Source organism: Mustela nigripes, chromosome 13 (assembly GCF_022355385.1).
Source record: "Mustela nigripes isolate SB6536 chromosome 13, MUSNIG.SB6536, whole genome shotgun sequence".
Lineage (NCBI taxonomy): Eukaryota > Metazoa > Chordata > Mammalia > Carnivora > Mustelidae > Mustela > Mustela nigripes.
Window position 1 is genome coordinate 38,687,197 of NC_081569.1, and position 25,206 is coordinate 38,712,402.

Sequence of the window (25,206 nt, forward strand, 5' to 3'; positions counted from 1 at the left end):
GGGGGTAGAGTTTACTTTAAAAAAAATTTTTAAGGGCACCTGGTTGGCTTAGTCAAAGAAGCATGCAACTTTTGATCTCAGGATTGTAAGTTCAAGCCCCACATTGGATCTAGATTACTAAATAATAATAAATAAATACACAAACTAACTTAAAAAAATTAAGGAGAAAAATTGGTTTTAAAACAGATTTTATAGTCTTGTGTTTTTAAAAGCCTTACTCTTCTTCATACAGCAGACATGGCATAATTCCTTATCATCTTTGCCATCTGAGCTAGCACAGGTACACTCCTCCAGGCCATACTTCTCACAGATAGAACCTGCACATTGCTGCAAGAAAAATAAAAGACCAGTTATTAATCTCTCTACAGTCAAACTTAGTGTTCACAGTGACAGGTATACACCTCTGATGCTAAAATAATTAAGTAGAGGGCCACGTGGGTGGCTCAGTGGGCTAAAGCCTCTGCCTTCGGCTTAGGTCATGATCCCAGGGTCCTGGGATTGAGCCCCGCATCGGGCTCTCTGCTTAGCGGGGAGCCTGCTTCCTCCTCTTTCTCTGCCTTTCTGCCTACTTGTGATCTCTGTCAAATAAATAAGTAAAATCTTTAAAAAAAATAATTAAGCAGAAACACCAGGGGGAACAAAAAAGTATAGATTAATATCAGAAGTGGATCTTATAAACATACCCAAAAAACAATTAAGTGCAAATAAGGTAGCAAATCTTTTTTTTTTTTTTTTTTTTTAAATTTGACAGAGATCACAAGAAGGCAAAGAGGCAGGCAGAGAGAGAGGACGAAGCAGGCTCCCCACCAAGCAGAGAGCCCGAGGTGGGGCCCAATTCCAGGACCCTGGGATCATGACCTGAGCCGAAGGCAGAGGCCTCAACCCACTGAGCCACCCAGGAGCCCCAAGTTAGCAAATCTTTTAAAGAAATGGCAACTCAAAAAAAAAATCTGAACAAAACAAAAACAGAGAAAGAGATAGATGAGCATCAATTTTATATTGGTTATTATGATGGCTCCTTTATAAGAAGAGAAAAATTAAATTTTTCTCATGTAAAGTGAATGTCTAGCCAAGAAAGCTTTAAAGGCTTCACATTCAGATAAAATGACAGAAGAGTCCTTTTATGTAGGCTGTTAAAATACTAATTTATAAAACTCAAAAGCAGTGCAAAGTCATATGCCTAGCTATAAAACTAATTTTTCTCTAGAGACTATCAAACACATGCAGTGGAAAGATGAAATGTTAGTAACTAATCGAATGCCACCAGGCACTTATACCACACGGTATATTCTTGGCTTTATGAGGGAACAGAAAGGGATATTATTAAAACAGGGATCAGGATTAGTTACTAGAATGCTGCAGCTTTAAGTAACAAACAATTATTCTGAAAAAGCAGGTTTTATAAAACTAAATGAAAAGGTTATAAAGCAAATGCTTACCCCATTAATGCACACTTGAGTATGCCTATTACAGTCCGTAAAGTTTGGTTTAGGATCAGAGGCTGGGCAGAGAGCTGTGATGCCATTACATATTCCCTCTTTTGCACAGTCTGAATCATCCCGACACTTCTCAGTTTTTGATTTGAATGCACACTGTGCTGTACAACAGGGACCTTGACTTGGGCTAAAATGAACAGTAAAGTTTAGATTAAGGAAAATTACTTGCTTATTAGGAAATAAGATATGCATAGATATGGTCCTAGTTTTTAAATCATAAGTCTTATCTTTATGTAAGTATGTTATTGGAATAAAACTTCAAATTTTGGACTAAGAGGCTACTAAATTTCAACATTCTATAAATGTGAAAGAGTGACTGTCTTGCTTCTATAATCAAGGCATACTGTATTCAACACTCTTATTCTACTTGCCTTTAGTGAAAGGCTATCATAAAAACAGATTTAATATTAGGTGAGCTATCAGTGTGTTTCACAGTTAACATTATACATTAGTTAATTCATCAATTTTTCTCACATTTATATGCTAACATCAAACTAGGCTACACAGACCAACCATTTAAAAAGAAGTGCACTGGCAATATTTTGTTGCTTATATCTACCATTACCAAAGTAATTTTGACAAGTGAAATAATTATATGACACTAAATTAGAGGAGTCTATGAAAATCAGTATTACCTAAGTATTTAAAGTTAAAATTCTAAAAATACGGATGAAAGTCACATTTTTAAGTTAGGAACTGAACAGTGTGTATTTTATTGAGCGTCCTGTCTTTTGCCTGTTTTTTACACCCACCACACAAGCTACAATTATAAGGAGCTCAATCTGCCAACCACAGTGCACTCATCAAAGCTACTCCAGAAAAATATACAAGACAGCAGCAAACAAAGACAAAGTTTCCAAACCCTATGTGTCTCTTAAGGTCAGTTTTAAATGGGTCCTAACTGCCCCGGGCTGACTGGTGGCAGCGTGAGCACTCCCGGGACAGGCAGGGTACCTGCACTGCTTCCCAGGCTTCAGCTTGCATTTCTTCCCCTCTGGCTGGTTTGCATCATAGCAGCACTCATCTTTACACTGGTCACTATAGCCACAGTCACATTCTTCACCTTGCTCCACCATCCCATTTCCACAAATAGGTTGGCCAGATTCTGAGGAAAATCAATAAAACAAAGTAAACACTGTCAGTGCACATAATTTGATTTAAAATGCACAAACTTTGGAGCCTCATAACAAAGGGAGAAAGGATAATTTGATGAATACAAAAAAGTAGAACTAAGAATCTCGAAATCAGTAGAAGACCTAAATTCAATTCTAACAGTGCCTCAGTCAATAACTAGCAATGTAGCCGTTGGGCAAGTCACTTCCCTTTTGGGGGGCCTCAGCTTCTTAATCTGTACGGTGAAGAGACTTGACATTATGGTTCCCTCTAAAGTCCCTTCCGGAAGTGGTAACATTCTATTTAGGCTACACTGAGCTTTACTGAACAATGACTGCACTGTTCACATTACGCAAATATGAACTAAGTGCTTCATCAACCGGGAAAAAAATTGAACCTTCTTTGGTAGCAGAAAATTTCAAATATACACAGAAGTAGTAGAAGTACAGTGAACTCCCATGTACCAATCACTTGGCTTTAACAACTAGCAACAATATGCTATAAACAATTCCACCCAACATATTCATTTATTCTTGTAAATACTCCAGGACGAATCTAAGAGACAGGAGTTTTTTTCTTTTTTAAATCTAACCATAATAACATTATCACATCTAACAAAATTAATAATATGCTTTAACAGCATCTAATAGCCAATCCATGTTCAATTTCCTCAACTGTCTTTTTACACCTGGTTTGTTTGAAAAAAGTACCACATAAGGATCCTCAACAACCCCATGGTTGCTTTTGGTTGGTATGTGTTCTTTTAATATATGAGACTCCCTCCTCTCTTTTTACTTTTACACTATTTATTTGTTAAAGAATTTGGATCATTTTGTCTTACAGAATTGCCATGTTGTGTTTAGCTGATTATATCCTAGTCAATAAATATTTTTTTTAAATGTACATTAATTTGTTCCTCAGCTAGACCCAAGCTCTCTAAGGGAAGAATTACATATTCTTTCTATTTTTTTTGTATTCCCAAAAGGCTAACAGTATTGGGTCAAATCTTGGCTCATTAACGTTAGACAGTCTGGTCTAAGCACAGTGAATAATTTTAGAAAAACTTGTAGGCTCTCTTAAAGTTCTCGAATTTTATCAGTGGGCTTTAACATCTGTAGAGGAATGCTACTCCTTGTAAGATGAGATCACAGAACTTTAGCATCTGCAGGGAAATGGCAAGAATCAAATGTCTTCACTTTTTAGAAAAGAACACTAACTTCCAGTCTGTGACTTGCCAGAAACTATATGCTGCAGTACACACAAATCAGAAACCAAACCTAGATTTCCAGGATCTAAAATCTGGTGCTCTTTTCTTCTGCTACATCAAATTGATGTGGGAAACTGTTCTAGCACTCTTAAAATTAAAACTTAAAACTCTAGCTCTCTTAAAATTGAGAACTGAGTAAATATATGGGAATACCTGAACTTAACACAAAGCATATCTGAATCCAAAACTATTCTAGAAAGACTAGCTTTATATTTAAAAAATTCATTCTTACCCTTAACCACATCAAATATTAAAGGAAATCTTAGAGCTAACTGAAGATCTCTCCCTCTCTTTCATTTTGTACCACCTATTCTGTTCTCTAAAACTAGAAGCATGAACACATACATATATTCTAAGTGAGTAATAATGACTTTGTTCTTAAGTCTCATAATCATCATTTCAGAATTCACAGGACATGTAATTTAGGAGAAAAGGAAAAATGATAAAGTCAGAAAATCTCTGAGGCAATATTTACTACACACTGGTTTTTATTTCATACAGAAATATTTTTTCAAGTAAGCTAGAACACATGGAAAAAGTGCTGTTTAAATGCAAAAATTGTAATAGACACATATCTCACTATAACTTAAGAAACAAATTTCCTTACATAATACCTACAATATGCTCATTTATAAAAGACAACTTCAATCAGAAAGTTTTCTGTGAAAATCCAGTTTACAAATAAAGAAACTAGGTAGCACTTTTACATGTCTTAGAAAACCTACCAGTGATAATAACAACATCAGTAACAAAAACGATACCATCCATGTAATTTGAATCTGTCCTTTTAAAACAAATAGAAGGCCTTAAAAGAAAAAGCCAATCAATATTAAGTAAAAATTAAAACTTGAGCCTAAACAAAAATTTAATTTTTACTCTGGGAAAGATTCTATGAAGAGGATAAAATGAAAAGCTACAAACTGGAAGAAAAATATGTGCAGATCAATATCTGACAAATGACTAGTATGCAGGCTATGTAAAGAACTCTCAAAACTCAACAGAAAAAAAAAAATCCAATGAGAAATGGCCAAGAAACATGGACATTTCACCAAAGAAGATAAACAGATGGCAAATAAAGCACATGAAAAGATGAACATTTTTAGTCATGAGAAAAAATGCACATTAAAACCATAATAAAATACCACTTTACACCTATCAGAATAGATAAACTAAAAACAATAAAATTGCCAAAAGGTGACAAAGATGCAGAGAAATTAGATCACTTATAAACTGCTGATGGGACCCTAAAATAATACAGCCGCTGCAGAAAACACTTTGACAGTTCTGCAGAAATAAGAGCAAACAATTATTATATGATCCATCAAGTGGACTAGGGGGCATTTATCCCAGAGAAATGAAAACTTATATTCACATAAAAAGCCTATACACAAATATTTATAGCTGCTTTATTCATAATAGCCAGAAACTGAAAATAGCCCAGATAGCCTTTAGCAGGTGAATGAACTTCCTAAAAGAATAGTTTGGACTCAGATATGCCTTGTAATGGGTTTGTATGTTTGAGCTGTGTTCCCTTGTAACCTGTGCTACAACTGTAAACAAATTGTGGTACAGACACACCATGGGATACTCCTCAGCAATAAAAACAAACTCCTGATAAAGGCAACAATTTGAATGAATCTTCAGGGAATTTTGCTGAGTGCAAAAAGGCAATCTCAAAGGTTACATAATGTATGATTCCATTTACATAACATTTGGAGTGACAAAATTTTAGAAATGAAGAATGGTTTAGTAGGGCATCGGTGAGGGGATAGCAGGAGGGAGGTAGGTGTGTTTGCCCTCAACTAACTTAATAATGTTGTGAAACAGGATAAAGTAGAATATTTAGAACATACTTAGAACATATTAAATACCGCAAGAGAGGAATAACAGATGAATAGATAAACAAAATGTGATATTATCCATACAATGGAATATTATTCAGCCATAAAAAGAATGGCATTCTAATACAAACTATAATTTGAATCAATCTTTAAAGTTTATGCTCAGGGAACTAAGCTAGACATGAAAGGCCAAATATCGTACAATCCCATCTGTAGGAGGGGCCCAGAACACAGGCAAATTCATAGAGACAGAAAACAGATTACAGGTTACCCAGTCAGGAGAGAGGGAAGCAGGAGTTACTGCTTTTAATGATTATAGAATTTTATCTGGAGAGATGAAGAAGTTTGGAAATGGGTAGTGGTGATGGCTGCACATCGCTACAAATGTACTTAATATCACTGAATTTTTAACTTAAAATTAGCTTACATACAAATTTTGTATATTTTTATTTTTTATTCTTATTTATATTATACATATTTTATATATTTTTTCTTTAGCATAAGGCAAAAAAGCATTTCACAGCAGCTTTATTCACAAATAGCCAAAACCCAAAAAGCCCAGGTGTTCAGGTGCTCAACAATAGGAGAGTGGATGAGCAAAGTGTGATATATTCAGACAATGCAAGCAACATTAACTACTCAGCAATAAAACAGAACAAAACGCTACTGATGAATCTCAAAATATGCTGAGTGAAAGCAGCCCTCCACAAAAGAATATAAACCATATGATTCCACTTATATGAAGTAAAACAAACAAAATTTCTCTTCAATGAAATAAATCAGAATAATGGTTGTCTCTGAGAATTGTTGGGGGCAGAAACGGACTGTGAAAAGAAATGAAAGAACTTTGTGGGGTGACAGAAATATTCTGTATTTTGATAGGTGCTTAGGTCATACAGGTAAATGCGTTTGTCAAAGCTCACTAATGGTGGACTTCCTGTGCAACATTTCACTTATATTTTAAAAAAAAAACCCACAAACAGTATTGACCTTTAGTTATACAGGCTGAAGGGTTTAAGGGTGAAGTATACTGATGTCTGCAATCCATTTTTAAATTGCTACAAAAAAACATGGGATTGAGGGATGGGTAAGTTAATAAATAAGTTATAAAGCAAATACAGCAAAGTTTTTAATAGTTATAAAATAGAGGTGGTAAGGGCATGGGTGTTTCAAGTTTTCTGAATGTTTGCAAATACATGTTGGGGAAACATACATACCAACAAAACAGTTGTTTCTCTTCTTCTCAAGAACTTGGCTTATATTTCTAATACTACAGAGTGAGAATTTATTGTTGTTAAGTTTGTCCCCGGATGTTGCTCTTGCATACATGATGTAATTGCCATTTTCTTTCTGTCCTAAATTCTTAGACTCTCCTGGAGTGCACTCTGTTCCAGAATCATGCTGCCAAACAGAATATAGAGTTACATAAACAGGAAGTAAAATAAGGTTTTCAGGTCATCTGATTAAATGTAATTTTCTCACCAGAAGAACAATGGAAGCTTGTGGACTCTTCCCTAAAAAAGATCCTACAATTGTTTCAGACTGTGAGAAGGAAAACAATTTGCTCTTTTAGGAGCCACTGTCTTAGAAGGGGAGGAAAAATGAGGGAAGGTCTACCCACAACAATGTACAGCTCTGTAAAGGGGGAGTAGAATGGAGGATAAACCATCATAAAGTCTGTCAAAAATAAGCTCGCCATGCACTCCTATGTTTATTGCAGCATTATTTACAATAGCCAAATTATGGAAACAGGCCAAGGGCCTACTGACCGATGAATGGATAAGGAAGATGTAGTACATATACACAATGGACTATTATTTAGCCATTAAAAAAAAAAATGAAATCTTGCCATTTGCAACAACATGGATTGAGCAAAGAGAATAAGGTATGTGAAATAAGTCAGTCAGATAAAGGCAAATACCAGACAGTTTCACTCATACGTGGAATTTAAGAACAAAACAAATGAACAAAGGAAAAGGAGAGAGAGAGAGACGCCAGGAAATAGTCTTTTAACTATAAAGAACAAACTGATGGTTACCAGAGAGGGAGAAATAGGTGATGGGATTAAGGAATGCACTTATGGGGACGCCTGGGTGGCTCAGTTGGTTAAGCAGCTGCATTCAGCTCAGGTCATGATCCCAGTCTCCTGGGATCGAGTCCCACATCCAGCTCCTTGCTCAGCAGGGAGCCTGCTTCTCCCTCTGCCTCTGCCTGCCATTGTGTCTGCCTGTGCTCACTCTCTCTGTCAAATAAATAAATAAAATCTTTAAAAAAAAAAAAAGGAATGCACTTATGATGAGCATGGAGTCAAAAGTGTTGAATCACTATACTGTATACCTGAAACTAATATAACACTGTATGCTAACTACACTGAAATTAAAATTTTAAACTTAATAAAATGAAAAAAATAAGCACCTACTTTCAAAACTAGAAACAGGAATGCAAACTACTTAAAATGACTAAATATTCTTCAATATACATGTTAAATTACTATGATTAGTTCAGAGAGAAAAGATGAGGAAAGACGGGAAACAAAAGAGAATGGCATGAAGCTAAGTACATAAAAGGCATCTAAGAGAGTTGACTTACTAACTAGTATATAAGAAAGATTAAGTAAATGCTATTTTTAAAAAAGATTTTATTTATTTATTTGAGATAAAGGGAGAGAGAGAGAGAGACTATAGCAGACTCCACACTGAACACAGAGCCGAACTTGGGGCTTGATCCCACACTACAAGATAATGACCTGAGCTGAAACCAAGAGTTGTTTGAGCCACCCAGGCACCCCAGTAAATGCTATTTTTAAATGACAATTAAGAAAAGCCAAGTGGTGGGGCACCTGGGTGGCTTAGTGAATTAGCCTCTGTCTTCAGCTCAGGTCATGATCTCAGGGCCCTGGGATGGAGCCCCATATCGGGCTCTCTGCTTAGCGGGGAGCCTGCTCCTCCCTCTCCCTCTGCCTGCCTCTCTGCCTACTTGTGATCTCTCTCTCTCTCTCTCTCTCTCTCAAATAAATAAATAAATAAAATCTTAAAAAAAAAAAAAAAAAAGAAAGAAAGAAAGAAAAAGCAAAGCCAAGTGGTAAAACTAAAACACTCTTTGCAAGAGTAAAACAACAGACATACATGTGTGTGTATACAGAGAAAATTTATGGTGTTGGCAAATATTACTTAAGTATCATACACATACCAAAAAGTACCAAGTACCAAACTATAGCTCCATAAATTTTCTCAAAGTAAATATACTTATGTAACCAGCATGGAGATCAACTAACAGAATACTACCAGATTGCATCGGCACCCCCACCTCCGTTCCTCCCCTGGGAAATATTTAAAAAACAAATGAGGGATGCCTGGGTGGCTCAAGTCAATAAAGCGGCTACTTTCAGCTCAGGTCTTGATACAAGCATCCTGGGATCAAGCCCCAGAATAGGGCTCCCTGGGAGCTTGTTTCTCCCTCTCCTGTTCCCCCCTGCTTGTGATCGCTCTTTCTGTCAAATAAATAAATAAATCTCAAAACAAGCAAATAAACAAACAAATGAACCTCACAATGCTCCTCAAACAACAATTCAGAACTTGCCAAAAAGGGTGAAAATATTTGGATCCTAGAATAAAAGCTCCGTTTAATTAAACTGTTATTTGAATACCCAACAATTCCACCTTCCAGAAAAGAAAGAATGCCCAAAGGCATTATGTTTCTTTTCAAAACCCATCTAAATCACTTTCATTTTCTACTCCCTAATCTGAAACAACTTTTTTTAAAAGACTATTCTTTTTTTTTTTTTCTAATTTAACTAATATTGACATCAAACATGGGGCTCAAACTCATAACTAGAAGATCAACTAGCTTCCAACTGAGCCAGCCAGGTGCCCCTGGAAGCAACTATTAAACGTAAGACCTCTCCTATCACATTTATTCTCCCTGGTACCTTTTGCTGTTCCCCTGAACATAGATTCAGCATTTAACAACTCTTGATTATTCTCTAATACTACCTTGCTTTATGTTTTCATTCTACAGAATTTAATTTGCTTTAGGATAATGTATGACACTAGATTTATTCTCAGCATTAGAATTTTAGAAAAAGAAAAAAAACCCATACTGTATAACTCTTGATATTATCACAAAATATTTTTAATTCAATAAATATTAGAATGTGTCCGATATTATATGAGGAACTAAAAATATAAAAATATAAAGATGAATTTAAGCATCATTCCTAGCCCTTAAAGGCTTATATTCTATTTAAAAGAGATAGCATATTTTGATATCCCTGGCTAGTCTGACTCTCTGCCCCATAAATCTATTACAGATATCACTAATTGGGGAGGCCTGACTGGCTCAGTTGACAGAATACGTAACTCTTGATCTTGGGGTCATGAGTTCAAGCCCCACATTAGGCAAAACACTTGGTTGCTTACACTCACATGCATACATACATAAACTAACAAACAGATAACACTGATCAGTTATTACTTTACTAGCCCAGAGGATATTGTAATAGATAATCATTAATGGCCATAGAGGGAGAAGAGGTTATAAAAAAGCATGCCAACTATTCATATTTGTCATACTCAGAACAGGGGATAAACAAGCATACAAGTAAGCAAAATATAAGACAGAATATAAAGGCTACTTGACTATATCCCCAAAAAGTCCTGACAGTTCAAATGGTTTCACAAAGAGACTCTAAATTTGATAAGAAAACAAATATTTTTCTCTTACTATAAATACAATATATACTCTTTTAGAAAATTTAGAAGATAAATTTCAATCATACTCAACCATACATAACTACTATTAACATTTTGGTCTACTTCCTACCTGACTTGTACATAGTTATATCATATTTTAATACAAAATTTGAATTATACCACTTGTACAGTTATATACATGGTTTCTTTCAGCTTAACTGAATAAGGCAAACACTGATTTTTTAAATGATTGCAGAGCAATCGAGGATACTTTCCTATTGTGGGGCCATTTAGGCTGCTTAAAACTTTTTGCTATAAATAAATAAAACTGTAATAGATACTTTAATGCACATAAATCTTTGACAGATTCTGCCTTTTTCTTTTATAAAGTTGGATTCCCAAGCATAGAGTTTCTGAGTTACAAGGTCAAACATTTTAAGGGTCTTGATACATAATGAAAAAAGGGCTCTATCAATTTACATTATGTAACATGGATCAAGATTTCAGTAGGCAAAGATGAGAAGGAATTGGCTTCCTGGCAAAAAGAAAATTTTAAAGGACTATAAGTAACTTAATTTGATAGGAGGGGATAGTTAACACTGGAAATATACTTAAACCCAAAAGATGGAAAACCCTGGGGCGCCTGGGTGGCTCAGTGGGTTAAAGCCTCTGCCTTCGGCTCGAGTCATGATCCCAGCGTCCTGGGATCGAGCCCCGCATCAGGCTCTCTGCTCAGCGGGGAGCCTGCTTCCTCCTCTCTCTCTGCCTGCCTCTCTGCCTACATGTGATCTCTGTCTGTCAACTAAATAAATAAAATCTTTAAAAAAAAAAAAGATGGAAAACCCTAAATGCTAAGATAAGGAAACTGTATGAGCAATACCAGCAGATATGGGAAATAAGGTTGTAAACTGCAGTGACATGATCAAAACAATCAGAACTATAACCTAGACAAAGATTAACTTGGTAACAGCAAGCACATATTATAACTTTCATACTAAAAAACAGAAACTTGTCTCATTTATTATTTCAACTTCCCAAGACAGAGCTTATAAAGTGGCTAACAACAGGTGTACAATAAAGATTTGGGATAGGATAAATAAACACTAGCGATAGTGTGAACCATTAAGAGAAAAAGTAACACTGACATAGTACAGATGTACAACAGGAAAGATAAAGACAGATTTCAGATAAAGATGTCAAGGGAGATGGGCTCAGGAATTTATAGTACTGGCTGCTCTTAGTAAATTTAAAAGTAATTTAATAGTAAGCACTACTGTGTATATGCATGGTAGTTTGAATAACATGAACAAGGGAATGGGGTGTGATTGAGCATGGCAGAGTCTTTAAAAGTAGTCTGGTATGAGAGGAAAACACAACAGAGTAAGCAAAGAACGTGAACCAATTTATCCATTAAACAAAAAGCCCTAAGTAATATAAAATTATTATATTAAAAAAAATTTCCGGCAGTTGGATAAGGAATAGATTAGACAGGAAATAAAAAGAGAACAAATTAGATTCCCTACTCTAAGTGTGGTCTACAGAGCAGGGGCAGCTACAGCAACACCTGGGAATGTAAAAACTGGGGTGCATGGGTGGCTTAGCTGGTCAAGCATCTGACTCTTGATCTCAGCTCAGGTCTTGATCTCAGGGTCATGAGCTCAAGCCTCACGCTGAAGCCTACCAAAAAGAAAAATGCAGAAACTTGTCCCCCGTCCCCATGGAATCTGTATTTCAAGATCCTTGGTAATTTACAAGCACTTTAAAATACAGGAGGCCCTACATCACTCAGCATCAGGGAAATACAAATCAAAACCACAATTAGAGAGTACCTCACACCAGTCAGAATGGCTAAAATTAACAAGTCAGGAAATGACCAATGTTGATTAGGATGTGGAAAAAGGGGACCTCTCCTACACTACTGGCGGGAATGCAAGATGCTACAGCCACTTGGAAAACATTATGGAAGTTCCTCAAAAAAGTTGAAAATGGAGCTACCCTATAACCCAGCAATTGCACTACTGGGTATTTACCCCAAAGACACAAACATAGTGATACAAAGGGACACCTGCACCCCAATGTTTATAGCAGCAATGTCCACAATAGTCAAACTATGGAAAGAGCCCAGACCCCAGATGTCCATCAACAGAAGAATGGATAAAGAAAATGTGTATATGTATATATATGTATGTACAGATGTATATAAGTACACACACACACACACACACACAAATGGAATACAACTTAGCAATCAGAAAAATGAAATCTTGCCATTTGCAAGGACATGATGGAACTGGAGGGTATTAAGCTAAGTGATATAAGTCAATCAAGAAGGACAACTATATGATCTCACGTATATGTGGAATTTAAGAAATAAAACACAGGATCATATGGAAAGAGAGGAAAAAATGAAACAAGATGAAATCAGAGAGGGAGACAAACCATATGAGACTCTTAATCACGGGAAACAAACAGAGGGCTGCTGAAGGGGAGAGGGGTAAAGGAATGGGGTACCTGGGTGATGGACACTAAGGAGAGCACATGATATAATAGGCACTGGGTATTACATAAGACTGATGAATCACAAATCTGTACCTCTGAAACCAATACTACATTATATGTTAATTTAAAAAAATAAATAAAATGTAAATTAAAAAAATTGGGACGGCCTTAGCCTAAATGACAGAGGAGTAGCTAAAGAGTACTACAACACCCCAAGTAAGGGTTGGAATCAAGGGGACTGAGAGAGAAAAGAGAACATTTGCTTGCCCTTGAAAAAAAAAAATTAACCATAAGCAATAGTTCTCTGCTCATCTCTACAATTTCAATTACTCTCTTAAGAACAGATCACACAGTGTGGGATGCCTGAGTGGCTCAGTCAATTAAGCCTCTGCCTTTGACTCAGGTCATGAACCTTGGGTCCTGGGATCAAGCCCCACATCAGGCTCAGCAGGGAGTCTGCTTCTCCCTACCCTTTGTTCATGCTCACTCTCTCTTAAATAAATAAATAAATAAATAATAAAGCGGATCGCATATTTCCTGCAAAGAGAACCCGCTTTCAAAGTTTTGAACCTCTAACGAGAAAAAAAAAAATGTATCAAGCTCGAGAACAAAAGCAGTCAAGAGGCAGAGAAATTAAACACATTTTAAATAGTTTATCTAAGAATATTAATAATCTATCAATTTCTGATAGGGATTTAGAAGAAGAAAGATTTGTTATTTAGAGAGATGGCACTTCCATTTTACAAACTAGGAGAAAATTAGAGAAGTGCATTTGAGGATTTTAAGCTCCAACTATATAATTTTCTTCTAAACTCAAGAAAATTTCCATTTTTACAAGTGATATGGTACAAGTAAAATGAATTTACATAGTTGTAAAATGAAATTTTCCCAAATTCATTATTTAATAAGCCCTACCAAAATCATAAGACTATCTTTCAGTATTTTGTATTTCTGTGTGCATTAATCTTTAGGTCACTTGAAAATCAATATGATGGACTGAGTACTAAATGACACCAAGGAATTGTTAATTTTGTCAGGTATCATAACTACATTACAGTTATATAAGAAAATGTCTAATTTTTTAAGGATGTATACTGAAATATGTTAAGGATGAGTAAATTTGCTTCTAATCCCTTACAGAAAGAAAGAAACACAGAGAAAGGAGGTATGGCAACATCTTGGTCACTGTTGAATCTGAATCAGAAGTTGGCAAACCAGAGCCCACAGCCCATTTTTATATGGCCCAAGCTAAGAATGGTTTTCCATGTTTAAAGGATTGTAAAGGGGCGCCTGGGTGGCTCAGTGGGTTAAGCCGCTGCCTTCGGCTCAGATCATGATCTCAGGGTTCTGGGATCGAGTCCCGCATCGGGCTCTCTGCTCAGCAGGGAGCCTGCTTCCTCCTCTCTCTCTGCCTGCCTCTCTGCCTACTTGTGATCTCTCTCTGTCAAATAAATAAATAAAAATCTTTTAAAAAATTTTTTAAAAAAAGGATTGTAAATACAACAAAGAATAATATGCAACAGAGGCCAAATGTTACCCTCCAAATCTAGCATGTTTACTAGCACAGTCTTTATAGAAAAAGTTTACTGACCCCTGTTCTAGATAATGGGTATGTAAGAATTTATTGCACTATTTTTCTCTATTTTTGTATATGTTCACACTGAAAAAATTTAAAATATCAATCCACAATAGAGAAAGACAAATCTAACAAACTCCAACAATGCTTTAACAGAAACCAAGCAAACCCCCCCCCAAACAAAAAACAAACAAACAAAAAAAAACACTCCACAGTTTGCTAACATTCAAAATGTCCTTTTTTTTTTTTAAAAAGATTTTATTTATTTATTTGACAGAGTGAGAGATCACAAGTAGACAGAGAGGCAGGCAGAGAGAGGGGGAAGCAGGCTCCCCACGAGCAGAGAGCCCAATGTGGGGCTTGAACCCAGGACCCCAAGATCATGACCGGAGCCGAAGGCAGAGGCTTTTACCCACTGAGCCACCCAGGCACCCCTCAAAATGTACTTTAAACAATGAAAAGTGAGGGGAGCCTGGGTGGCTCAGTTGGTTGATCATCCCATTCTTGATTTCAGCGCAGGTCACCATCTTGGGGTCGTGAGCTCGAGTCCCAAGTCCATACTGTGGGTGGAGCCTGTTTAAGATTCTCTCCCTTTGTCTCTGCCCCTCCCTGGGCACATGGGCACTGTTCTAGGACCAGCAGACAGAGAAGTGAATGAAATAGACAATATTCCTTGCCTTCATAGACTCCTGCATTGTTATGCTTATTTTTCTTATTTGACTTGCAAATAGTCTATCCTCCTCTCTTTCAGTAGTGTCAAGTACATTCCTGTGTTCCAATATATAAAAACTAAACACTAAACAGTTAAAAAAAAAAAAAAACCTAGAGGCGCACGGGTGGCTCAGGAGGTTAAGCCTCTGCCTTCGGCTCAGGTCATGATCTCAGATCAGGGGCTTAGGATAGAGCCCCACATCGGGCTCTCTGCTCAGCGGGGAACCTGCTTCCCCCCCATCTCTCTGCCTGCCTCTATGCCTACTTGTGATGTCAAATAAATAAAATCTTAAAAAAAAAAAAAAAACCTAAATATCCATATGTACTCAATATAAAATTTAATAATCTTTTTTACAAAATCTAATGATTAGGCAATACTTACTGGAGATCCAAAGTTATGTCCAACTTCATGAGCAAAAGTAATATGAGAGACTTTGGGGGGCACATGAGACCCATAGTTCTGAACAGTAATAATTCCAGTGTTTAAGGACTTCTTCTTACCATCTGAATACAGCTTACTTTTTTCACATATTCCTCCAGAGCTTCCTAGTTCAGAACAAAAGATGGCTAAATTAGCATCTATTCACCCCCGAAAATAACTTTCTAACATATACTACATCAAATTAAAACATTTTATATATTCCACATATATTAAATACTCAAAAGTTTCTTTAGGCCAAGATTAGTAAGTCATTTCAAATAACTTTTAATGGTACACATAAAAAAAACTCCCAAGACTTAGTATAAGGCCCTTAAGAAAATGTCCTAATTTTTACTCCCATTAATTTAGCAAAAGTTTCTGTTAAATTTGAATATACCCATATTTACGCTATCAAAGCCTATATATTCTTGTTAAAAAAAAAAAAAGAAACAAACATTTAATTTAAATGAAGTTGAACAAAATATTCTCAAGTAGATTCTGAGAAAGTCACATCTACAAGTAACAGTAGTGATGCATAGGAGTACATGATTCATTATCTTTAGAGGCAATATACAACATACTTTTTAAAAAAGAAAATAATTAGTGGTTGCCAGGGGCTGGCAAAGAAATAGGGGGATAGAGAGAGATTTGTAAAAGGGTAGAATTTCCACTTATAAAATGAGTAAGGTCTATGTATCTAATGTATAACGTGATGACTATAGTTGGTAACACTGTATTGTATAAAGGAATTTGCAAAGAGAGTAAAACTGGAACACTCTCACCAAAAATAAATACTATATGCAGTGATAGATGTCACCGCATTTATAGGGGGGAATCCTTTCACAATGTACATGAATATCAAATCATTATGTTGTATACTTGAAGCATCTTACAATTTTGTCAGTTATACCTCAATAAAGCTGTGGGGCAAAAGAAAAGAAGTATGCCCAGGAGGCAAAAAAAGGGGATTGAGAGGGAAGGAAGGATAGAAGATGGACAGAAGGGGAAGAAAGCAAAATGTGGAAAAATGTTGATTGATTAACCTATCATGAGTTCACTATACTATTCCTGCAACTTTTCAGCAAGTTTGAAATTTTTTTCAAAATAAGTTCAAAAAATTGAATTATGACTTTCCAATGTATCTTGAGAATGCTTTCAAATTTTAAAAGAAAACCTATAACACTACTTCTATTATATATATTAAATAACTTTGTAGTTCACCTGTTGCATAATAGTAACTTGCCAAAATAGCCTAACAGCAAAATGATAAGTACTTGTACATCTAAAGCCAGTTAATAATAAGAAATTAGAAAAAGAACAATGGGAAAATCCAAAACTGGCTGGCCAACCCATGTCTGTATGCACACAGTACTGAGAAGAATATAGTTCTTTTAATAACTCTGTTAAAGACTCTTAGTGAGAACTCTTTTGTTTACATTCACATGAAAAGGTTTTCTCTCTTTGATGTTTTTATTAAAAATACAATCAAATGTTAGGATATTCTGATAATCAAATTATTTCAAATTAAGCTTTCTATATGCAAAGTTACAATCAAGTTATTAAACCATTAAAAAACCTTATGTTTAAAGTTCTGATAAAGCATATAATAGAAGGCAATTAAAAACAGATTTGCTAAAATGGCATAACACTACAACTGCTGCCCTGTTCATTTTAATATTAGAAAGAAAATTTAACAAGGGGCTCCTGGGTGGCTCAGCTGGTTGAGCATCTGCCTTTGGCTCAGGTCATGATCCAGGGATCCCAGGATCTAGCTCCATATCAGGCTACCCACTCAGCAGGCAGTCTGCTTCTCCCTCTGACCCTCCCCCCATCTTGTGCTCTCTCTCTCTTTCTCACTCCCCCCAATAAACAAACAAACAAATAAATAAATATTTTAAAACAAATTTAACACAAAATTAACATGAATTTGAATTACCATCATGATTTAGGAAGTGAAAGTAACAAGCTCCACAGATAAGTAAACTGAAAGACTAAGCCATATGCAGATTTTAACTAGCACAAGATGGAGAACTTTTATGATATTCAGAACTTACTACCTTTTCTACAAAGAAAACTGAACAGAATGAAAACACAGCAAATGATTTATGAATATTTAATATATATTTTTCATGCTACTTCTGCTTTTGGAGATGAATCCTAAGGACTGTATCACTATTTCCAGAAATTAGAAAAGATATGAATAAGCACTCTGTATGTAATAATTATAGTTTTAAACAAATAGTAAATTAATGTCCTGCCTTAGTGAAGATATGTCATACGCAAATTGGTCCAATGCAGTACTGTCAAACTTGAATTAAGCATAGAAGACTTCCGTAAATCTTTAACAGTTAAAAAAGAAAAAAAAATAGCATGTATTAAAAATCTGATAATATATTTTTTCTGTATTTTTAAGGCTTATATAGTTTAAGGGAAGATCAGACATAAATCTGAATGCTCTCTTCTAAAATACAGTCTTTGAAATTTCACATCCTGTTTAACGTCCCAGTAAATATTTTTGGTTTTAATGTGTATCTCTTAGAGAAAAGTTCAATATTTGTTACAAACTAATAACATATGTTAAAATAACTCAATCATATGGAAAAAACAAAAGACTATACTTAATTTTGTAAGTTATGGCTTAATATTTTTTTGGCAGTAGTACACTGATTTTTTTTATTTTAATTCCAATACAGTTAATATAGAGTAGTATGTTAATTTCAGGTATACAATATAGTGGTTCAACAATTCCATACATTACCCAGTGCTAAGTTATGGTTTAATTTTTTACAAAATAATGCAACTAGTTCTGATGTGCCAGAAACTCAATCAGTGATATCATATACACCTACAGCTAAACCACGGCTCAAGTTCAATAACTGCTTTATTGTAAAAATTCTAATACAGGTAGTCATCGTTGCAAAACACAAATTGTGAATGAATACTAATGAGAAAGGTAAACATTTTTTTGAGTTAAAAGCTGGATGGATAGATGGCTCAATAACCAACAAAGAAGTACAATGACATTTTTTTTAAATCTACTATACAATCTGAGGGCTAAAGTCACAGAATATCACTCCTAAATTTTAAAACAGACCTTCACCCCAGCCCCCAAATTAGAAAAACTATAGGATAATAATATATATAATACCCTGTCAGAGTCTACAAGCACAGTTTTGATGTGAGCAAGCCTAAACACTTAAAACTTAACATACTGACCATGCAGTGTTAATCTGAGCAGTAATTTTGAACCAGACAACAGTCTCACTCCCTGACAGGTTGTTATGAAATATCCTAAGGGCATTTCTTTGTCTTTCGTGTCTGGAAAGCAGTATTCACAAGTAATAATGAGGGACCAGAGAAGTTAAACGTCCTGCTTGGACCAATCCAGACCACACAAAATGCCAATATTAACTGTCCTCTTGTAAAATTCTAATTATATAATTCTCCCAGCCTTATAACTAGACTTTTAAACAACATGTTAAGAATTTAATAGGCTATGGGTTATCTTGAGAACATGGAGCTGAGCTCTGTATGTCCTTAAGTCCTAATACGTAAAATCAAACTAAAATTTCTAAACTTAAGAAACTACTGCTAACAATTGAAATGTCTCAAAAAATGTTCTTCACAAATGGTCAGAGGAATACCAAATGGTTCAGGATTAACTATAGAGATGAATTCCAGAGACAGCCTTACTCAGTGGCCTGCCCAAATTGAGACTATGTTCATGAGGATAACATTAAGAAGGATAATACATGAAGAACGTACCTTAATATATTTTTAAAAAGAAAATGGCCCCTCTCAAAAGGCATGTTGGAAGGGTGCCCCAAATAAAATGCAAAAGATTATCTAATACAAGGAATTTACTTAGTTAAGGATTCAACACTGCAGTCTCTAAATTAAGTAGGAGGCTACCTGCTAAACACAGAACTGTATTCATACAAAGAAAAGCTTGAAGAAATCTTCCCAGTTCCATAATCAACACTTACTTTGTTTAGAAAACCAGATTCCCTTTTTCGGACTCCCTTCTAATCACTGTATAATTTAAATGGTAGCCTCTAAGCAAGCCCAGTTCACAGCTGTTTCCACTTATTATGGAGTTGGGCAGGAGGTTCTGTTTTCCTAATTAAAGAAAACCAAGGCCATACCCAACTACAGAATGATATTAAGTGAGAATAAAAAGTAGTGTAAGAAGATTTAAAGACAAAAAACCTACTATTCAAATGTTTCAACCTTCACCGTTTTTCCCAGCTTGAGTCAGTGAAGACCTCAGCTAATAATTTGAGTAATACTGTGAAAATTAACATCACAACAAAACCCTCCACACCACCATCTATTTATAGTAAAATATCTGCAGAATTAAATGAAACTAAGTTAAATAATACAACAAAATCAAAATTAATTAGGCCAAATAAAAATGAAAGATTGAGACAGTAACAGATCACAAACTGAACAGATTAGCTACGAAATGGTACTTTTTAACAAATGGATTAACCACAAAAATTACTAAGATCTTTAGGCAGAAACATGCAGTCTATAAAAGGACAAAGAGAGAAGAAATTACAATGAAAAATACACACTGAAGCAAAATGATGTACCTAAATTTCTAAGATAAATTTATAGATACAGAACAGAAGACAAGAACCCAGTCTCCTAGCTCCCAAACCAGTGCTCTTCCCAAAATGATGTCTAAATATTAAAGAGTAGAACCCTTATAACTCCTCTTTCAAAAAAAATGGATTCCAACAATACAAAACCTCTTCCAAGATGCTGGAAACATTTCAACTTCTTATCAGAAACATCTTGGAGTAAGCTACGATCCTGTAGTATATAAAACTCAGCAGAATAACTACCAAATGCACTGAACCTGGAGTCAAAAGGTCTAGACTCTGGGTTCTGTGTGATCCTGGATCGGTCACAAAAATCTCTAAATCCAAGTTTTCTCATCTGCAGAATGGAGGTAGTAATACCTACACCTCAGAAGGGTACTAAAATAATAAAACCAAATATATATTTTTCCTTATAAAAAATTACAACGTAGGGTACCTGGGTGGCTCAGTTGGTTAAGTGGTCTGCCTTAGGCTCAAGGTCATGATCTCAGGGTCCTGGGATAGAGTCCTGTGCTCAGCTCCAGCTCGAGTGCCCCCCTCTCTTACCTTCCCCCAACTTGTGTGTGTGTTCTCTCTCTCAAATAAATAAAAATCTTTTTAAAAAATACAATGTGGGTCAAATATAAAACCCAGTTCAGGAAGTCCAAGGGCAAAGGTAAAAGAAGAAAACTGTCAATGTTATGTTAAGGCTGGTACCCTATACTAGAAAAAGCCAGATCAAAAGAACAAAGATCAGGGTGTCTGGGTGGCTCATTCGGTTAAGCACCTACCTTCGGCTCAGGTCATGATCCCAGGGTCCTGGGATGGAGCCCAACACCGGGCTCCCTGCTCAATGGGGAGTCTGCTTCTGCCCCTTCCTCCACCCCTCTCCCCACCTCCCTGCTTGTGCTCTCTTGGGCTCTCTAATAAAATATTCAGAAAAAAGAAGAGAAAAAAAGAAAAAAGAACAAAGATCCCTTCTCTTTCCCACTCTGGACTCCATCCTTCTGTCCCTCCCAGTAGCTCTTAGAGAAAGATTTCTAAGAACTGGAGTTGAGGGTTTAACACAGAGTAAAGAAAGAGGTATCAGAAGAAGAACTTGCGACAAAAATACAAGTTATATGTCCCACTTACAATCGAGAACTTTGCCCACTGCTGTTCAGAACAATGAGTAGCATCACAAATGGTGGTTCAAATATCAAAATAACTAGATAAAAAGACTAATTGTCCATTAAAAAGACTAAATGTCCAAACCCATTACCCTAGTTTAATCACGAGAAAAACATCAAAAAGACTGTAATAGAGGGGCATCCCACAAGATACTTAACCAGTACTCCTCATAATTGTCAAGGTCATCAAAAACAAAGTCCAAGAAACAATAATAGTTAAGAAAAGACTAAAGAGACAAGATAACTAAATGTAATGTGGTGTCTTGGATGAGATCCTAGAACAAAAAGGGACCTTAGGTCAAAACTTAAAAAACTGAATCAACTACGGACTTCAGTTAATAATTTTGTTAATTGTAACAAATGTACCATCTAATGTAAGCTGTTAAAAATTTGTATGGGGGGGCGTATACAGGAATTCTCTATACTATATGCTCAATTCTTCTGTGAACCTAAAACTATCCTAAAAATACAGTTTATTTTTGCATCTACAGACATGAGGCTATCTGAAGCTTTTAAAAAACTGATCAAGCTCCTTCAGGAGTATTACATTCCTAATGAACAAAAGTTTGAAGCTGAAAATGTAAAACAGTTTCTGGTTTGAAATCATCCAATCCCCTATCCAAAAGCCATTCTGTGAGTAAGTTTCCTTAGAGACAAAAATATGAACATGGTAGTTCTCAAACTTGAATGTGAATCAGAATCACCTGGAAGGCCTGTTCAAACAGATTGTTGGGCTCTACACCTAGATTCTGATTCAGTAGACCTGAGTAGAATCCATGAATTTGCATTTCTGCTAAGTTCCCAAGTGATGTTGATGCTGTTAGTCTAAGGTGTACACTTTGAGAATATATTAATGGTAATTTACAATAAAAAATCAAATGAATCCTTGAATGTTCACAGTACTTACTAATGAGTAAGTAGAAGAAATCATGAACTTTGTAATAAATCATCCAACTTACTCAAGAAGGGGAAAAGAAATATCAGAATATAAAAGTTATAAAACATGTGAAATTATCATAGGAAAAAGTGAGATTATACAATCTGCTGACAATGCAAGTAACACAATACCAGGACAGATCAACATAAGAGACAAATATAAATTTCCAAAAATACTGTACTATGATATATAATTCATGACATAAATTTGCACCTTAATGACATCATGAAAATGTGGAAGAAAAACAAAAGAAGCTTTGAAAATTGCAAAAGTATTATTCATTGCTGGCTTTAAAAATAAAGCAAGAAATATAAAAACTAAAATACAGTACTACTTAAAATGTTAAAATATACATTATAAATCAAACAATTACTAATTAAAGCACAGGAAAAGAAAAGCTTCCCTTACTGGGCATAAAGCATTCTATGTTTTAAAAAAATTAGAAATGATACATCAGAAGAGGTATTGCCAAGATGAAAGGCTACTGATCAAACTCTGTATGGCCAAAGTTATATTCAAAGAGTCTGGGATTGTTTCTACTCAATCTTTCAATTAATAAATTTGTATTTCTCTAAATTAGTCTCCTGAACTTATTAGACTATAAATTACAGACTCCCTATCCCCACTGTAATGGGAAAGGCATTATCCTATGCCAGCTTTCTTAATGACAGCAGTTTCCATCGCTAAAGCAGAGACCCAAGCAGAGTCCGGGCCCAGGTGTTAAGGTTAGTGGAGGCTTGGGTACTGGGGCCTTCTGCTTATAACACTTTTCAGGCAACACTTACCTTTTGTTAAAATAAAGGCTGTAAATAAAATAATAATAAGGACAGTCTTTCTTTTCTTTCTACCTACAGCTTCTGACTGTGGTTTCTCTGCTCTCTCATTGTAGAACAGAAGCAAGAATATCGTTTTTCCCTTTTAATTCTAAGGACCTCTTTCCCAGAAGAAAAAAAAAAAATTAATAACATTAACTTTCATGAAAAAATTAGTAATAAGTACCACTTCTTCCTCATAAAATTATTTCAGCCACTGAAGTTACCAAATGTCAGGCTATCTCCCCATTTGTACTCATTTCAAAACAAAAAGCTATTTTATATATTTTCCTACTTACATTACACTTCTAACTCTTGCCTAACTCAAGCTCTTTAAATTAAGATACTGTACAGCCACCAGTTTCTGCTATACTTTTGTAAAATTCAATTAGCCCTGAAAATTGCTTTTTTTAATTATTAAGCCAAGATAAAGTTAGATAAATTACCTGAAGGTGCTCCAACCCAAGCCAGACCAAGAACACCATCATCAAAATCTCGGTCTGTGAAGACATAGGCCAAACAGTAGTCATCATGATTCTGCTCAGAATTCAATTCCAGAAACTTCTCCACGCCAATATTTGGGAAACGGAAGGGATTTGTAGGGTCCTTTTCATCAGCAGTTGTGTTGATCTAAAATCCAAGACAACTATTTAAATAGGCAATTAACGTTAGCAGAGTCTATGTGTAAAGTCATTGATCACCTTCTTCTGAACCCGCCTGGACAATATGCTTGGAATCCAAGGAAAATAAGGCCTGGATTAAGGCTTCTACAATTATTCCCACTGCCCCTATCCCTAAGCTGATCATAGAAGTCAAAAAGAAAAAAAAGAAGAAAAGGAAAAAAGAAAGGCTGAGTGAGTAGGAGAATTAAAACTGGGTACACTAAATTTCTAGGTAAGTATTGACCAAATTTCTAAATACTGAACACTTGGGATGGAAAAGCAGGTTCTGCTTTCAAAACTTCTAATAAAGAAGTAGAGTTTCTCAAATTTAATCATGTGAGCAAGTCTCTTTTAGTACTAAATGGTGGAATGCAAAAGGATATAAACCCCTAAATTTTAGCTAATTACTAGAACATGAAATAGATCTCAAACCCAAGACCCTCAACTCAACAGCCAAATCATTTCCTTGTTCTCCTTGCCTAAAACCATAGGAGTCAAGCCCAACAAACTGCAAGTTCAATTTTTTTCCCTGAATGTAGGCACGAATTTTCTTTTTACTCCCCATTCTCTTCTCTTACTATATCAAGCTGAGTTCCTCCAGAAAGTCTCTTTTGATACTTAGCTACTGTACTCCTAGTGCAGGTTCCTCCCTGACAAAATCTGAAGAATAATCAGTTCTGATAATAAACTTCTACCAAACAAAAGCTTTCATTTATAAGCCCCTGTCTCCTTTCAGAGATACTTGCCTATCCTCTGAAGTCCTAGAACAATTTGCCTTTCCTCAAGTTAGAAAATTACATATAAAACTGTGGAAACAGAATAAAAAGTGTTATGTATGAAAGGAGACATTTTTTAGAAGGCAGTCCTCAGTCTATTGAAGATGTCAGTAGTAAAGGGAGGGTAGAACAGTTGATAAAATAAGAACTACAGGACTTTTTAGGTTCCATACCTTTCAGTAAAACCAAGAGACTCAGAAGCAGGACTGCAAAAATACTACTGTGGGAAACTGCCTGAGGACAGATTTCCAGTTTATCTACTTAACAACTAAAAACAATCAGTAATGGTCATCTAACACAAAAATATCCAAAAGCAATCACACTACATATTATAAAAAGCACATGCTTAGAGACAGGCTATAGATGGCATTTTCCCACTAAACAGTGAAATGAAATTTCTTGATATTTCTGAAATATTAGCTACAAATAAAAATTGCACCCAAATTGTAGTTACCTATATTACAAATGAGATAATATTTAAATGTTTATTGATACAAATTTCAAATTAATGGGTCACAAGGAATCTTCAGGTAAGATTTAAACTAAAATTTTAGTCTTGGTTAAAAGCTTTAAAACAACCAAGTGCCATACTATCCATTCATATACTTGCATTTCTTCATAATGCAGATCATTATACTAAAAAAAAAAA

The 25,206-nt window shown here is 35.4% G+C and overlaps 1 protein-coding gene across 1 annotated transcript in view; it reads right to left on the minus strand.

Moving 5' to 3' along the window:
• ADAM10 (ADAM metallopeptidase domain 10) overlaps nucleotides 1-25,206 on the minus strand; it is a 134,437-nt gene that overhangs the window by 12,522 nt on the left and 96,709 nt on the right. The window contains exons 8-13 of the mRNA XM_059372014.1: nucleotides 23,566-23,749; nucleotides 15,577-15,740; nucleotides 6,935-7,118; nucleotides 2,451-2,601; nucleotides 1,440-1,623; nucleotides 219-327 (exon numbers count right to left, since the gene is read on the minus strand). Of these exons, the coding sequence (XP_059227997.1) occupies nucleotides 219-327; nucleotides 1,440-1,623; nucleotides 2,451-2,601; nucleotides 6,935-7,118; nucleotides 15,577-15,740; nucleotides 23,566-23,749 (976 nt within the window). The remainder of the gene's footprint in view (nucleotides 1-218; nucleotides 328-1,439; nucleotides 1,624-2,450; nucleotides 2,602-6,934; nucleotides 7,119-15,576; nucleotides 15,741-23,565; nucleotides 23,750-25,206) is intronic.